The sequence below is a fragment of the Manis pentadactyla genome, chromosome 9, assembly GCF_030020395.1.
Source record: "Manis pentadactyla isolate mManPen7 chromosome 9, mManPen7.hap1, whole genome shotgun sequence".
Classification (NCBI taxonomy): Eukaryota; Metazoa; Chordata; class Mammalia; order Pholidota; family Manidae; genus Manis; species Manis pentadactyla.
The window spans coordinates 37,242,087-37,259,731 of record NC_080027.1 but is presented as its reverse complement, the minus strand read 5'-3'; the positions used below and the strand labels follow the sequence as shown (position 1 = coordinate 37,259,731).

The 17,645-nt window shown below is 38.8% G+C and overlaps 1 protein-coding gene across 5 annotated transcripts in view; it reads right to left on the bottom strand.

The window, feature by feature from the left end:
• The window catches only part of PAK1 (p21 (RAC1) activated kinase 1), a 130,610-nt gene that overhangs the window by 9,846 nt on the left and 103,119 nt on the right, over window positions 1-17,645 (bottom strand). For all 5 annotated transcript variants that reach the window (XM_036895470.2, XM_036895472.2, XM_036895468.2 and 2 more), the window contains exons 8-11: window positions 15,542-15,605; window positions 11,990-12,038; window positions 5,130-5,242; window positions 2,310-2,427 (exon numbers count right to left, since the gene is read on the bottom strand). In XM_036895470.2, coding sequence (XP_036751365.2) covers window positions 2,310-2,427; window positions 5,130-5,242; window positions 11,990-12,038; window positions 15,542-15,605 — 344 coding nt within the window. The remainder of the gene's footprint in view (window positions 1-2,309; window positions 2,428-5,129; window positions 5,243-11,989; window positions 12,039-15,541; window positions 15,606-17,645) is intronic.

Here is a 17,645-nt window from a genome sequence, read left to right as displayed (position 1 = left end):
GGGGACCCTAGTAAACATAATGTTCTTCATGTAATTGTAGATTAATGATAACAAAATAAAAAATAATAATAAATTAAAAGAAGTGGCTGAAAAAGAGTTACTTTCCTTAAGAGGCTGGAGATCCTGGCCTCTGGATGCCAAAAATTGTAACCAAAAAGGACGATTTCAACAAGCTGGAACCCTCATACATTGCTGGCAGAAATATAAAACAATGAAGTCACTTTGGAAAACACTCTGGCAGTCTTCAAAATGCTAAGCTTATTTGTGACCAGAAGTTGCAATCCTAGGCATATATCCAAGAGATACGAAAATGTACATTCAACCAAAACCTTGTACATGAATGTTCATAGCATTATTCATTATAGCAAAAAAGTAGAAATGACCCAAATGTCCATCAACTGATGAACAAATAAATGGAAATTTATTTGCTAATATAAGAAATAAAGTACTGATACATGTAACATGGACCTTTAAAACATTATCTAAGCAAAGAAGCCAGTTACAAACAAGCATATATTGTATGATTCAAATTATAAAAAATGTCCAGAACAACTAAATCTATAGAGACAAAAAATAGAATAGTGGCTGCATAGGGCTGGAAGGATCAGGAAATGGGGTGGGTGGGGAGTGACTGCTAATGGGCACAGAGTTCCTTTTTGGGGTGATGAAAATGTCCTCAAATTGATTATGGTGATGGTTACACAACTCAAAATACTAAAAACCATTAAATTACATACTTTAAGTAGGTGAATTATATGGTGTGATTATATATATGTATGAATTACAACTCAATAAAACTATTTTTAAAAAGGGGGGATGATCTCTATTAGAATTTAGATAGCAATACCACCTATTTATGTAACATTTAAATTTTTTCTAAGTGCTTTTTGACCCATATGGTATTTTAAGGTATATATAGCGTGATTGTTGCAATTCTCATTTTAAAGATAAGTTATTTGAGGAAAACTGATTGCCCCAAGCACACATATGTATGTATTCTCAACCACTGAAAGTTCCCGGGGTGAGTGAATAACACCTTGGATATTACAATGGTTTATGGTTTCCAAGGGGACACAGTATATAAACAGATATACAGTACATCTATGGTATTAAAATTTCATGGAGGGAATGTGATTAGGAGAAAATGTCTTACAAGTCTCCTTTGTGGAGGAGATAATGAAAAAAAAAAGTGAGAACCACAGCATTAGTGGGACAGCAAAGCAAAGAAGTCACATCTTCTAAGAATCCAGGCGTGTATTAATTCCATTAACCTATGTGTTGTTTGTGTTCTAGATCACCCAGTTTTTAAAGCAAAGGTAATCATATTTTCCAGGACAATATTGGTTTCACATGATTTTATTTGTCCTAATATTTATTTAATATGCAACTACATAATTTCATCTGCATGCCTCCAGATCTTATATTATTAAACTTCCATCATACTATTAGACTCATTCTGTGAAACTCTGAATCTAGTCTTCTACTCTTTCCCTAATTCCCCATCTTTCTTATTATTAGGCTACTGGAAATTTTCAGTCTCTCATCAGCAAAACACCCAGTATCCTCAATTTCTCCGAATATTCCCTTCATCCTCTTGCTCTAATGAAAACGCGGCTGTCCCCCAAGGACCCTGCTCTTCATGAAGGCCTCATGGAGAGCTTTCCCCCACATCTTACACCCGCGAATTACAGACTTCAAAAATTTAACAGCAATGAGGAGAAAGCAGAATACCTACTCAGCTTTGTTTCCTACTTCTCTTGCCTGGAAGTACTTCACCCTGGATTTCTGCTCGGCTTGTTTATTCATATCATTCAGATCTTCATTCAGATCTATGGCCAAACGTTCCCTGACTACTCGGTCTAAAGCAGTACCTCCCCTGTGACTACCTTCTTACTCTGCTTTATTTCTCTCACAGCACAGGAAGAAAGCAGGAAAGCAGAATAAAAAGAAGATGTAAAGGTGTCCATATAAAAGAAATAAAGGAAAATATTACAAAGTATTTACAGTACTTATATTTAAGGGTAGAATTTAAGAGTGACATATATATATATATATATATATATATATATATAGGTACTTTCTGATTTTTCTACAATGGGTATGTAATATTATAATCAGAATAAAGTTATCTTTAAAGAAAAAATCATGGCAATAGAAATTTCAAAACAGTTATAAAAAGAAAGATCGGAGAGTCCAACTTATTTCTCCCATCTCCACAGTGCCCAGGTTCAGATCCTGTCAGGTGTAAACTGAGAGACATGAATATGGAGGCCACTTCCGGCTTAAGGCTGGTTGGCCACTGGCCTTACCTCACGGCACACAGCTGCAATCTGGCCTTCATCCATGCAGGTTTCTGTCACCACATCTGTCAAAGAGCCTCCAGCCAAGTATTCCATGACAACCCACAGTTCATCTCCTACAAGGTAACTGTAAGAGTACAGATAAAGGGTGAAAAGGAACAGAATACACAGCCACTGAGGCTACATATACACAAAGTGAACGTGCATTTCCATTGGCTCTGGAAGTCTAGGGTTCTTTTTTTCTAGAGAAAAGCAGAATCTGGGGGACAGAATCACTAGCTTGAAATCTTTCAAGGATTTGCCTGGAGAAAACAAAACAGACTGTTGTGGGACACCCCAAAGGGCAGAACTAAGATCACTAGGTTGAAGATATAATAAAATTAAATTTCATCATCACAAATTACAAAGTAATGCTTCCTAAAATTTTATTGATTCCCATGCCTCTGGCAGCACCGATCAGAGTGCATCCAAACATTTGACAATGATGGGATTTGAAGTCCATGTTACCTACATTAGGGAAAGTCACTAAACTTTCTGAGAATTCTACTGAATCTGAGATCCAGGAGACCAAGTACTGGACTTTATTCAAGACTCTCTCCCCAGAGTAGATGCCAATATTTACTGAATAAATCAATGAATAAAATAAAGATAAATGTAAATATTAAATGAAACAATGGCTATAAAAGCCATCTAAAAGCTGTAAAATTATTATACACATAGTCATTAAGCTAACAATGGTCTGCATTTTGAGTGTCTCTGATTTTAGGAACGGAATGAATTCAGCAAAGGCTGCAGACGCTCTTCTGGTAAGCCAAGGGCTGCCATGAAGTACTGTATTCCTAAAGAGATTACGGGGCTGACATGAGTTAGAACTGACGGTTGCGCTCACGGATTGGATCTGACAGTTGCATTTTGTGATAAATAAACAGGTCACCGAGCCGGTCTGGTCAGTTTCCTCAGCTGTAGAATAAGACAAATAAAAACAAGGATAGTCCAATTGACACTACAGAGCCTAGAGACACTTCTGCTAGCTTTAGACAGAGCGGCTGGATTGTACTGGCTTGAGCTGTGTGGTATGTCATTGTACTTCATCCCGATATTGGGATTAATGCGGGACACACGGGGAGAGGTTGGGTAAAAGCAAACGCTCTCAAGGAAAGGGTAAGATCTGAATCCTATTCTCTTGACTAGTACTCTTTTCATAAGATTCTACGTTTTTTATTATTGAAAGTAGTTTTTTGTTGACCATAAGAACAAACTGACAGATTTTTCCACAATCTCTTTTGAGAGTGAATAACGGACCGTTAGACCAAAGGAGAACTTAGGACTGGGTTTTACCTATTTAGCCCATTTCCTCCTTGACAAAGAACGCATATTTATGGCCTCTCACACTGAGAAGACATCTGTCAACTTGAGACTGATTGGGGGAAGAAATATGAGGGTCCAAGAGACTATTTCTGGACACTGACAAAGCAGAGCTCCTTTACCTGGCCCGACATGTCACTGTCAAAGCCAAGATGATGCAAAACCACACTGAGGTTGTCTCAAACACTTTGTGGCTACACACTGTGTCCAGATACTTCAAAAATCACATCTCAAAGTAAAGCCTCAGAGCATAACATATTTGGAGAAGAACAAATATGGATGGAGTTCTCCTCTGAGACAATTCACAAAAAACATGGACTCTTAACTGGAATACTTTCACTGAATGCTCAGGTCAGGGCACCCACTTCTGTCCTCCCACAGTAGTTCCCAGGTATTTTTTTACACCAGACTAGGAGCTACTAGTTTACCAACATTTTAGATGTAGAATAAAAAATCTGGTAGAATTTGGCAGAAACGAAATCTAGCTGGCAGTGCAATACAAATCATAATGAAATTGTAGTCCAATATCACCTCCACCTGTGGTATCTCTGAAACCCGGGAAAGCAGCTCACATTCTTTCTTCACATATGGGAGAAAAGAACATGACGTGGTGGGAAAGGGCATGGATGCTGGTGCCAGGAATATTCAAATCCAAACCTTCATTTGCTACTAACTGGTGTTGGCCAAGTTTTGACTTCTATGAATCTCAGTTTCTTCAACTTTAAAATATAGATAATAATCCCTACCCCACTATGAGATACTATTCATGAAAGTGCTTGGTACAAAGGAAAACCTAACACAAATGTTAGCTACAACCACTATTATTATGTTGAAGAACAGTAGTCTGATGGGCTGGAACAATGGGTTGAAATAACCAAATAGGATTTAATGAAGGAAACTAAAAAGTTCTACGTTAGCAGTTTCAGGCAAGCTCCTATAAAGAAAGGATCAGATTTTTGCTGACTACAAACTGACTAGGGGTCAACAATGAAACAGGCCTCCTAAAAAGACAAAACAATTAATAAAATCATTAGGTTGTATTGAGTTTAAAACAAAGGAGTCCCAGTCTCTCCATATGGTCAAATCTCAAATGAAACTACTGATTGTTACATTTTAAGAAACCACAGACAAACTAGAAGTTATTCAGGAGGATGAGCAGGATAAGGGAAGATTTAGGATGCAGAATGATTTAAATACCTACATAGAAGGGGTTCCCTGAGGCAGAATAAGGAGTACTAGGACCAGGTGTTAGACGCCACAAGATGGTGGGGTTCAGCCTAACCCAGAAAGACTATGCAGGAATTAGAGGCGTCCGGCAGTACCAAGGGTTGAAGGCAGAGAGCTAACCATCACAGAAGATTCTTAAAGGAGGCAGTTCTGAGGGCTGACAGGATTTCTCTGACAGTTCCACCATCTGTCGGCCCCCAAGGCCCTTTCTCTCTGACAGGACCTGCTATTTCATACCTGTCCAAGTAGTTCACGATATTTGGGTTCTTGTTTTCCCTCATGACCAGGATCTCATTAATAATCAGCTCTTTCTTCGGCTGCTGCTGAAGGTTCATCTGCTTAATGGCCACCTGAAATCAGAATACATTCAGTGTGCAACCAGAGTCATTCATCGTTTACTGAGCACCAACTAAGTGCCAGACCTTAAAGAGACAGTACCGCTAAAGAGACAGAGATAAATAAGGTACGGTCTTAGCCTGAGGGGATTTCACAATTTACTAATGTAGACCCGTGTAACTCAGTGATGAGGTCCCTAGACCAGCAGCATCAACATCATCTGGGAATTTGGAAATGAAAATTTTCAGGCCCTGCTCAGATCTAATGATTTAGAAACTGTATTTTAATAAATCCTTGAGGCAATTCTGATGTGCACCAAAGTCTGAGGATCAAAACTGCTACTAAATAAAATATTTATATTATAAAAAATATTTCTTAAAAATCATAATATAAAAAAGGTGTGTTATAACAAAACTCGATACAAAGTGCTACAGGAACACAAAATAGGGTAAGAACTCTTTCAATCTGGCAATGTGGTAAGGGTTCATAAAGGGATAGATGACTTTTATAGAAATAAACATATTTCCATATAATACAAATATAAGGTATATATTAATTTCCAAGGCACTTTTGCATCCAGTTCTTCTATGTGTCAGGTACTATGTAAAGTATTCTCAAGTTTATCCTCAGAGATACCAATAAATTAGGTATTTCTACGGATCCCTGTTGACAAATAAGGGAATTGTGATTCAGAGCGGATATGTGACTTGCATGCACAGCTATTCACTAGCAAAGTCAGGATTAGAACCCTCAAAAGCGATGCCAATTTATCCTGCATATATGGCCAGATTAATCTTCCCCACGTTTCATAACACTTTCTCCTGCTCAAAAACATAAATGGCTCCTGTTTGCCTAGGGATGCTCCTCAGCCCATCATTCAAAATTCTCATGATCTGACCCCTATCTTTCTTCCCACTGTATTCCATATACTCCAGGATCTGATCTCTGAATTTGGAATATCCTGCATTGTTTTCATTTGCTCAAAAGCTACACAAACTTTGTATCAAGCCGAATGAAACCTCATTCTCCAAACCAAACACCCTTTTTCCCTTCTTTAAAGACCCATAAGATGACTTTTATACCTCTACTATGGAACTTCCACATTCTGCCTTGTATGAATGTTGGTTAAGGTGTGTATCTCCAGAAGCTTGAGAGCTCATTTGAAAGCTCACAGTCCCTGGTGCCATACATAGGGCCTGACACACAGTGGGTGCTCAGTAAATGTTTGTGGAGATGAAGAAGGAAAGAGAGAACTCAGTGGGTTGATAACTTTTTGAAACCAAAAGAAGTATCAGTAATAAGCTATGCTATCCCCAAAGAGTAGACTTTAAATTATTTGTTAAATGTTATTCCCCAGAACTATTTTCTTTTTCCTGCTTAACAGACAAGAATATGAACACCTAAGAGAACAACTAAATTAGTCTTTCCACAAGGATGAATAATTCAAATTTTTTTAATGGGAAAAACCCGACTCTTATTTCTTCACATATGGACAGTATTCTGCAGAGATCCAGTTCATCAATAAGAGAAATGATTCTTTTAAACATTTTGACCACCTCCATTCCTTACCCCAAATGAGAAAAAATTGCTTTGGAGTGGGGTCTCCTATGAGGTTAGCCTTCTGGTCTGGCTGTACAACACTGTTTAATCTACAACATTAGATGATTAACTTTTTAAAATGTCTGATGGGCAATACATTGACCTAAAGACATATTACATTAAGCATAGTGATTCCTTTTAACACATAGTCAGATTGGAACCAAAGCAGTGCCTTTGGAGTTCCTTAGGCCATCCTAGAGGATGGGACAGTGCTTATGAACTTCACAGAGGTCCCTGATGGCAGCAGCAAGGAGAAGAGAGGCAGGCCGAGGATAACAGAGGCTGTGGCAGAACACTAGATAGTTTTTCAATAGCTACTGCCTATGGGCTAGGCTAAATGCCCTTTACCCATTAAATCCCCCTATTCCGGCCAGAGCTAGCATTCCTATAAGAGAAAAAAACTGAACTTGAGCTCTGAGGACCTAAGCTCCTGGGCTAGGGCTGTCACTTACTCATCTTGACCAATCACAAGCTCTCTGAGCCTTGGTCTCTTCACCAATACTGAGAATGATTCCCCTCCTCACAGGATTGCTTTGTGGACTCAGTGAAATAGTAGCCAATGTGTTAATCATATGTAAGTAAGGAATTTAACAGATATAGACAGACAACAATGAAAATGCTTATTATAGTAATAATTGCATTCAATGAGAACCTGGCACAAAGCAGTGAGAATGACAACATCAGCAGGAACAATGCAAAACCAACCACCCCAACCTCCACAACTATTTATTGAATGCCTGCTATGTGCCAGGCACCACGACAGGTGCTCTACTAACATTATGTCAGTAAAACTGAACAACAACCCTGCCAGGTGAAAATCATTATCTGCATTCTCAGATAGGGAAACTGAGACCTAGGGAAAATTGCCCAAGGTCATAATCAATGCCCACATGTCCATATGAATCCAAAGCCTCTTCCAGTCTATTCTTTCTATTACACACAAAATAGATTTGAAATATAATTGTTGGAGTAGTGATTCTACAACATTTTGCTACGCTGATGGACAGTGACTGTAAAGGAGTATATAGGGGGGACCTGGTATAGGGGAGAGCGTAGTAAACAAAGTATTCATCATGTAAGTGTAGATTAATGATAAAAAAAAAAAAAAAAAGCAGTTCCTGTGTGGTGACCTCCAATGAGTTCTACACAATGATATAAAGGGCATATAAAAGTGTAGGCAAAGGGTCTGTTTGTGTTTATACAGAGGATCAAAGCCTAATTTGGCTACCCCGAAAATGAACTAAGATACGATATGAAAAAGAACTTCCAACATCAGCACTCTCGGGAAGACTCATGACAGAAGATGATCAGCAAAAAAAAAAAAACCCCAACAAAGATCCACGCACTGCCACAGCTGTAGATGCACTCATTCCACCAGTTCCTGGACTTGCCATGGGAATGATGAAGGAGATATCTAAGCTGGCCTGTGCATACAGTAAAACAACAAATTTGACTGGATCTATACTGTTGGAACTCAACCAAGAATTAGGAGAAGTGCAAATTGTAGCGCTCCAAAATCTTACAACCACAGACTATTTACTGTTAAAAGAACATATGGGATGTGAACAGTCCCCAGGAATGGGTTGTTTTAATTTATCTGAATTCTCTCAGACTGTTCAAGTTCAGTTGGACAATATCCACCATATCATAGATAAGTTTTCACAAATGCCTAAGGTGCTTAACTGGTTTTCTTGGTTTCACTGGAGATGGCTGGTAATTACAGGTATGCTTTGGTTATGTAACTATACTCCTATTATGTTAATGTGTGTGCACAATTTAATTAGTAGTTTAAAACCTATCCATGCTGAAGTTACTCTACAAGAAGATATGTCAAAGAAATAATCAATCTTCCCAGGTTTTCTTCTGCCTGCTACTTCTATAGCTTTTCTTCTTCCTACCTAATTACAACCTTTAAATAGAACTCGTGCCACATGTCGAATTTACCGAGTATCATAATTCTTCCAAGTGGTAAAGATACCTCAAGACAAATGCTGGGCATAGAAGCCACAGGGCATAAATATGCAAAGAAGTAAAAAGCTAACCTTTTCAAACAATAAGGCTTCTCTCTCACTTAACAACTTAACATTTCCCTGTATGGCCCCGGAAGATGACTGGTTAGCCAGAGACGGGTAAGATTCCTCAAGGGAGGAACAACCTAAGACAGGCACAGTCGCAGGGGGCCATCAGGTGAGAAAATGGGGATCAGCAGAGGTGAGGCTTAGAACCTCCCCCCTCATGTTCTGAGAGAAATCTTCTGCATACATGGATGTTTATCGCCCTTGTCTAGCTCAGATTAACACATAGTCTACAGGCACACACCTGATCATCTACATTTGCTCTCTTACAACACTAAACTCTGTTTTCTACCTTTATCTCGTATCTACCTACCACTTCAGCATTTTATTAAAAATAATAATAATAAAGAGAGAAATGTGGTATCCACATATAAATCAAGTTTAAAAATCAAATTAATATTCATATTTGAACTGACTGTTTATAGTTCATAATGCATGAACAAAACCGAAAGCTTCTGTGATGACTGCCCTTGTACTGTTCACCATGTAACTTATTCATTATGTAAGAATTTGTTCTCCATGTAAGAACTTGTTCGTTATGCATCAGAAGATTGGAGACTGACGAAAATTAGGCTTGGGGTGGATTAATGATTGTGCATTGAGCATTGACTCCCCTATACAGAATTTTATTGTTGTTAACAACTATTTGATCAATAAATATGAGAGATGCCCTCACACACACACACACACACAAAATATATATATATATATATATATATATATATATATAAACACACTTCCAATTGTAAAATAAATAAGTAACCAGGATGTAATGTATAGCATAAGGAATATAGTCAAAATATTGTAACAACTTGGTATGGTGATAGCTGGTACCTAGAATTATCATGTATATAAATGTTGAATCACTGTGTTGTACACCTGAAACTAATGTAATACTGTGCGTCAACTACTCTTCAATTAAAAAAAAAAAAAAAGAAATATAATTGTTGGATCGGTGACTGGAAAACTTCCCAGCATGAACATGCCAATCTTCCTACCTGTGGCAGTCTACAGCTCTGCTCTTCCCAGCTGGAAAACTCCCAATGAGCAAGCACTCACTCACCCACCCCGAGAACACCGCATCAGCTGTACTAGAGTTACCCCCCTGCACAGGAAATGAGCCTTCCTGACCACACTGCATTAGCCACCCTCAGGGACTCACTTCCATTCATAGTTTCATAACCACAAGGCAGGCACATAGTGAAGTCAAGTCTGTTTGCTGTGGCCAGCTTCTCACACACGCAGCCTCCAGGCCTTCCAGGAACCACCCATCACCAGCCTGCCTCCCACCACGGAAGGCCCCAGAGGCCAGAAACATGACAAGGGGCTCAAGTGCCTAACCTTGATTCTGCTGACTATGCAGCCCAGAAAGCCCAGGTTTAGGTCTTAGAATCAAAAGTCTAACTTACTCCTTGCTAACTGCTGGCAGCACCACCCTGCAAAGATTACTGAAACTCCCTGAGCCTCAAATTCCTTATCAGTAAAAAGGAAATAATAGTACCTACCTCAGCGGGTTCCTTTTAGAACTGGTGTAAGTTCTTCTTTTCTATCTCTGCTTCCAATTCACCATATTTTAAAATTAGCACAATAATACCAACCTTTCTTCCTCACCATGATTTTAATGCAAGTTCCTGTCAACACTACAAGACTTTTATATGTACGCAGTAGAAAGTATGGTCTCTTATATTTATGATTTTAATGTCTGGGTGCTTACATAAGACTGAATCTTTCATGTAGTTCTTAGCACAAAGTGTGGCATGAAGCAAATGCTCAGTAAATGCTTTGTGGAATAAATAAATATGTACAAATAAAAATTAATAAATATGAAAGTCTCAAAGCTTATGATGTATTTTCATATTCACTGCTTTAATGAATTCTTCCAACATGTTTATGAGGTAAATGTTATCATGCACATTTTATAAATAAATTAAATTCAGGCTCAGAGAGGTGAAATGACTTGCCTGTGGTTACATAAATAACTAAAGGTAAGCATCTCAGTTGTTGGATTCTCATCTCAAAAAACAATTAATAAATCCTTAACCATAATGATGATTTTTTTAAGTTGACTTACCCTCAAAGGAGCCCCAGTATTGGCTTAGACACTTGTAAAAGACTCACAAGAGCACAATGGGATATACGCTGTCCCTATTACCCATGCTTCTCCAGCACACCAGGGGGTTTCAGCCACCAAACACACATAAAAGCAGGTCCTGGTAGCCTCCCACAAAGGCTGACTCATTTTCAGTGGAACAGGTGGTGCCTCTCCCAGCCCCAGGACTAAGCGCCCCTCCTGCCCTCTCAGTACTCTCTGAATGAAGAACTTCAGGCAGCTTGATCCACAGCCCACCTGCCAACATTGCTGCTCTGCAACCAAAGCGTAGAGGGCAAGAAAACCTCAAATCCTCTACATTCCCTTCATAGCTTCCTTCTGCTGAAGATCTTGGGTCATCAGGCCTTAGTAATAAGGTCAGAGTTCTCCCAGCTTAATGAAATGACAGGGACAAAGAGGTGCCTCCAAATGAGGACTTCAATATTTACTGGTATCCTGGGCACAGATTAGGAGTCAAGAGACATGTGTTTAAATCTCTTCTGTATCAGATTTCCCTCCCAAGCACCACATAAACAATTACCCACAACACAGTTGCACAAGAAGGTGTCTCAGGTAGTGTTCAACTTCTTTAAACCTATGCCTCCGCCTTTTTACTTTCTCCTTGACTAACATCAATGACTTGCAAGTCATCCTTACATTCAATCAATCACCAAATTCCATCAAATCCACCTAAATACCTCTCAAATCCACCCACTTCTCCCCACCTTAGTCCAAGCCATCATCTCTCCCCTGGAATTACACAGTAACCTTCTGACTCGTTTGTTCCACTCTCATCTCCCCCAATCTGTTCTCTACACTGTAGCCAGAGTGACTTCATCTAAAACCTGTAAGTATCATCCGGTTACTCCTCTGTTTAGCTCTAGTCTGCTAAAGTAAGAGACTAGAAGTGCCCTTAGTGAGCTAAGAAGGACTAAAAATAAACCAGAAATAAAAAGAAGCAGTAGAACTGAAGAGTGTAGTTGATGGTGGATACTCACCTCCTGTCCTGTGGCCACATCCATTGCAGTGTATACAGTGCCTGAAGCACTGAACAGCAGGTGGGGGAAAGAAAAAGAAAAGATGGGTGTTAAATGAAGTGGCGTTTGTCAAATGCAGCTGTACACACAATCTAGCAATTTAAGTGTTAATAATAACAGCAACAAAAACAATCCTCCCACTGTTCCCCTCTTCTATTTTCATATTTGAGAGGCAGTATGTTGTGGCAGAGAACAGTGGCTCCAGTGGCAACAGACGTGAGCTCCAGTCTGGGGCATCTACCTCGTACCTATTAGCTATATGATCTTCAGCAGAGTATTTAACTTCTCTGAGCTTCACTTTCCTCACCGATGAAGATAAGAGATAAGAGGGTATAAGAGGATTTAAATCACTTAGTTCAAAAACCCAAGTGTCTAAATATAATAGGTCTTCAATATACTAGTCTCCTGTTCTTGATTCCTCCTCTCCTCTCCTCCAACACCCTGGCAAGCTGCTTTACTCTCTCCTGTGGCCTCAAACTCTTCATCTGTAAACCAGGGTAAGAGTAGATGTATGATTTTCAAATGGGGTTGAAGAGTGAGGGGGAAGGGACCCCAGGGAAATTTCAGGATGAGGTAAGGGGTAGCACATAATTTTAGCAAAAAGGAATATGGGTTTTGGGGGCAACAGTGATGTTCTGCTTCTTGATCTGGGTACTGGTTACATGGGTGTGTTCACTTTTTGAAAATTCACTGAGTTGTACACTTATGTATGTTATATTAAATTAAAATTTACATTGCAAAACTATAACTACTAAAAAACTATAAAAACCTTAAGAACTACACAGAATAACCTAAAATAATCTCAAAGTACCCTTTCTATTTTGATACTATGACCCTTTAGAACATTGTTTTTCAATCATTTATCCTATCAAGAAGATATGTGATTTTTATTTTGTACCTTTTATTGTAAAATAGGTTTTTATTTTTCATTTTCTCAAACATATAATATTAAATGCACTTTTTCAAACACATAACCTCCCAGAAAATCTGATACTACTACCCTATCCCCAAGGTAAAAATAACCTAACTATACATACATATCCACATGTGTATATATATATACACATTCACACAGACAGACAGACAAACAGAGCAGGAGGGAGGGAAGAAAGGGGGGCAGAGAAATACTAGGAATAATGCTAGGAAAGTAATCATGTCCACTCTAAATAACTAAAAACGTTATTTTATGCCTATAGCCACAAAACCTATATATTTATAGATGGTAATATGCAACAATTATTTGTAACTGTACATGCCATGCCACATATCATAAATATATGATGCGATTCGAAGAAATTAAAAATTCTATATATTGCAAAATGCGAAGGCTTGCCCTGAGATTACGCTTCCAGGTAGTTAGGTCAGTTTAGAGAGAAAAGTAATTAGCAAATTTGCCTTGCAGCTAGAAATTACCATTACCAGCTTCTTAACCATCTCTCTTTAGTTGGAACCCTCACTACCTTCCAGGAAACTGTGATCATAAGATATGGGCTACTAGATAAGGACGGGATTATTTGCACTGGCAGATATTTCCCCATTGCCTAATTCTTCTACATCTAGCCATCTTCTATCATAACACCAGTATCTATCTTCCTCTCCCCATCCTACTAGATGTACCATTCTTAAAGGGCAAAGATGCCTAGGCCTCAGGGGACTGGACATTTTGGGATTATGTCTCCCTGACTACAGATGTTTAGAAAGCTATTCAGGCCCACTGGTTAGTACTTGATTATTTCTACTTTGAACAGACATATGATTAGACATATGAATTCTAGGTCAAGAAAAGCCTTCCAGTCTTAAAGGGCAAAAAAAAGAGGCAAAATTATAATAGAACCAATGCATCATATTTGTATGACATTTATATTTTTTAAATCATGGAATGTGGAGACAAACACATAGGTGCTTAATAAATATTTCATTCCTCTCAGTGTAACAGATCTGTCAAGTAAACAAGAAAAAAACATTTTACAGATGTTGTCTATTCATGGGTCTCTACTTTTGAATTTCTTAAAAAGTCAGAAATTTTAGAGGAGAAAGTCCTTGAATCCATAGTCCCTCTCCCTTAAATTTAAAGATGAAGAAACTGGGCCCATAAATGGGAGTTAACCTGTCCACACCTGTCTCCGTAACTTTCTGCTGCATGCTTAGTACCTCAGTGTAATTAGATAAAGGAAATGCCAACCCAGATTACTCTGAGGCAAGCAAAATAATTTTCTCTCAAGGTATTAACTTCCTTACAACAGTACAGACTCATAAAGTCATGTCTAGTAGGTAAAGCACTGGATCAGGAAAATGGTCCACTGGGATCCACCCAAGTCCAGAGTTGTTTTGAAGATTAAGTTAAACAATAGATGCAAATAACAGACGTAAGCTATAGACTGCTGTACAAACACAACATTTGTATTGCATGCAACACTTCATCTCATTTTCAGAAGTCCTTGGAAGCATATGAAAGAAAACTGAAACAGAAAATTTCAATAGCTTCATTAGTAACAAGGTTTCCACTCAAGTAATGCTGAGAGCTTTCTATAAGCCAGATACTTCTTTTTTTAGTTCCTTTTTAATTTTAGCAATTTGGGTAGGTCTGTAGAAATCTCATTATTTTTCCTTTTTGTATAGAGGTATAACTTACTGAACATAATTTGCAAAAATCTAAAGTGTGCAACTTGATGATTTTTTAATACGTACACACCCATGTGTTCACCACCAAGATCGCCCTTGAATGTTCCCTCACAGCCTCCTCCCAACCAACATTCCCCTCTCAGATGCAACCATTATTCTGACTTCTATTAGCATTATTTCAGTTTTCCCTGTTCTTGAACTTAAATTAAATAAAACTATACAGAATCTGCTTTATGTCTGGCTTCTTTTGATCAAAATAATGGCCACTTTCAAGACTTATCACAGTATATTTTAAGTCCTTGTTTGACTATTCCCTTCTGTAGACATGAGGTCTTTGAAGGCAGAGATTATGTCTGATTCACAGCTATCTATCTTCACAGAGCCTAGCACATAATAAGAATTCAGTTAAGATTTGCTAGTTCAGTACTCTGCACGCAGCATACACGATGCAGAGAAGGAACCAGAAAGCTGGAGATGTGAATTCTGGCATCCACCTAGAAAAACGGTTCCCCTTACACTAGCAGAAGGGTCTACAGTTCCGAGTCTTCTGTTTTATATTGGTGGTGGTGGTAGGTCTCAGCATCAGGTAAACAGGGTTAACCTGGAAAAGCAGAGTTGTAATTTGGGAAGCAAACTGTGCTAGAAAAATAAGTGTTTTCTTCACTCTCACTGCAAGGGTATTTTTAGCAACATGGTCAGCTAATAGCATATCTCCTATTAAGCATAATTCTGCCAAACCTGAAGTCAAGCTAACATAGCCCCTCCAAATGGGAGAGTGATGAAGTGGAAGAATAACAAGGTTTGTGAGTGGCAAAACAAAGGCAAAATCATATATACCAGCATACACAATTTCAAGTCATTTCTCTAGGGAAAGAAAATGCCCCTACTAACCCTTGTCCAATCTTCTCAAACCGTGTGTATTTCTTCTTAGGATCGCCCACACTCACTATGCTCCCTTTGAAAGAAACAGAGACCATGAATCATTTTTCCCCAGATCAAGATACAAAACAGGCCCCATGTTCCCCCAAACCCTGGAGTTGTCAATAATTAAAGAACTACTCCAATATCCCAAAACCATACTAAGCAGCTCCTTAGTGTTCACTCAGAAGTTCCAACCAAAAGTTTCATCTCCTGACTGCTTTTATTCACAGTAATCTATTCCATTTCTAAACTCCTAAAAACCGCTCATTCATTTTAAAATTCATTCATTCAATAAACACTTACTCATTCAATATGCTCACTTCCTATGTACCAAGCCCTATGTTAAGCACTAGGAATAAAGGGACAATTAAGAGAGTCCCGGCTCTCAAGAAGCTCAATTTCATGGAGGAGACACACAAGTAAACATAAAGTTCCATAAAAATATAATAATTATTGTGATACAGAGAAAGCACAGAATACAAACTGGAAAGACTTCAGAGGAGGACCTATCTGGACTGATTTTTACAGGTTAAGTAGGAGTCAGGGAGAGAAAGCTGAAAGGGGGTTACAGCAGGAAGTACTTCAAGTGCAAAGGCACAGAGAATTTGGGTTTCACAACTTGTTCTTTAGAGATAGTGAAACTGAGGCCCATAGAAGGGAAGGATACTTCTTCCCAAGATCACAGGAAACTGGTGTCAGAGCTAAGATCAGGATTTTGGGTTTCGGTCCCCCAGTCCCATGTGCTTTCCACTAACACCAATTACTGAGAGTCGGTACTTTTCACATATATTATCTCATTTGATTTAAAAATGAGACATGTATTTTCATCTCTACTTGAGAGAAGGAAAAAAAGGAGGTCCAGCAAAGAGTAGGAAATTGCCCAAGACCCAAGGCAGTGTCAGGGCTGGGGCTTCAGCCCATGTCTTTAAATCCCAGGCCAGCCTGTTCTCTGTAATTCTATGTTCTAAGTATTATTGTTAAAAATATATACACATGGTTCAGAGGAAAAGACTACATATAGGAGTAAACAGATGGCTAGGTAAGTGGCTCTCCTTACCTCATCATTTCATAAATGCTCTGGACAAGGGCACCCTTTACAAGAGCAAAATTTTGTAAAGAAAAAAAAAAGGCAAACAAGAATTATCAGTAAGAAATCAAGAGCTGCTAAGCTAGAGAAACAGAAACCTCAGCTTTAGAAAGCAATTTGGCCAAATTAGTCATATCAAATCCTCCTTCGGAGTAGATAGGCACAAAGAATAAATCAAAGGACTTATCAAATGGCTTTTCCAAGCCCACAAACCAACCTTGTCCTTCCTTCTAATATGAACTCCCTTGCAGTTTACTGAAACACAGAAACAAGCTACCCTAATAAACCCCCATTTCTGGCCACTAAATAAAGCAAAATGAAGTTTCCACCTGAGGGCAAGAGGCAGCATGCTCTAATTTACAGGCGTACAATCTTAGGCCTCTCACTAATCCCAGCCTTGTTACTTTTCTGGCTGTGTGATTTTGGGCTGGATAATTAACATCCCTGAGCCTTACAATATGTGTCTTCACAGGATTAACATATGAATAAATGAAAAAAGATCAACTGAATACCTTGTTTGTCATCTGGAACATTATACAGGCTCACAAAATGTTAGTTTCCCTTCCCTCTTTCCCCACAACCAAGATGCAGGTCTGGCTTCTCCTAGTCAATGGTGAACATCAATAATCAATCACAGCACTCTTTCCCACCAGGTAAGAGACAAAGTGTCAGTCTTTCTCAGCCCAATATTCCAGACTAGATCAAAGTTCTCTGTCTTCTCCATAACCCATGCCTACGGTGAGCACTGCCAAGCCCTCCCAGTGAGCTATCCACACTGTTTCTCATCATCCCTTTCTAACATGGTATCTAATCAGGGCTGGTGAGACAGAGGAGATGGGTGCAGGGGCAAGGTCAAAAGAAGCACAGTGTGGCTAAGATATCAAGCATAGGCAGCCAGCACATAAACCAAGTACCGGGCCAGGATCTTTATCACAAAGGAATTCTTTGTGCTCCACCACTCATATACCAGAGGAAAGCTCTGAAGCT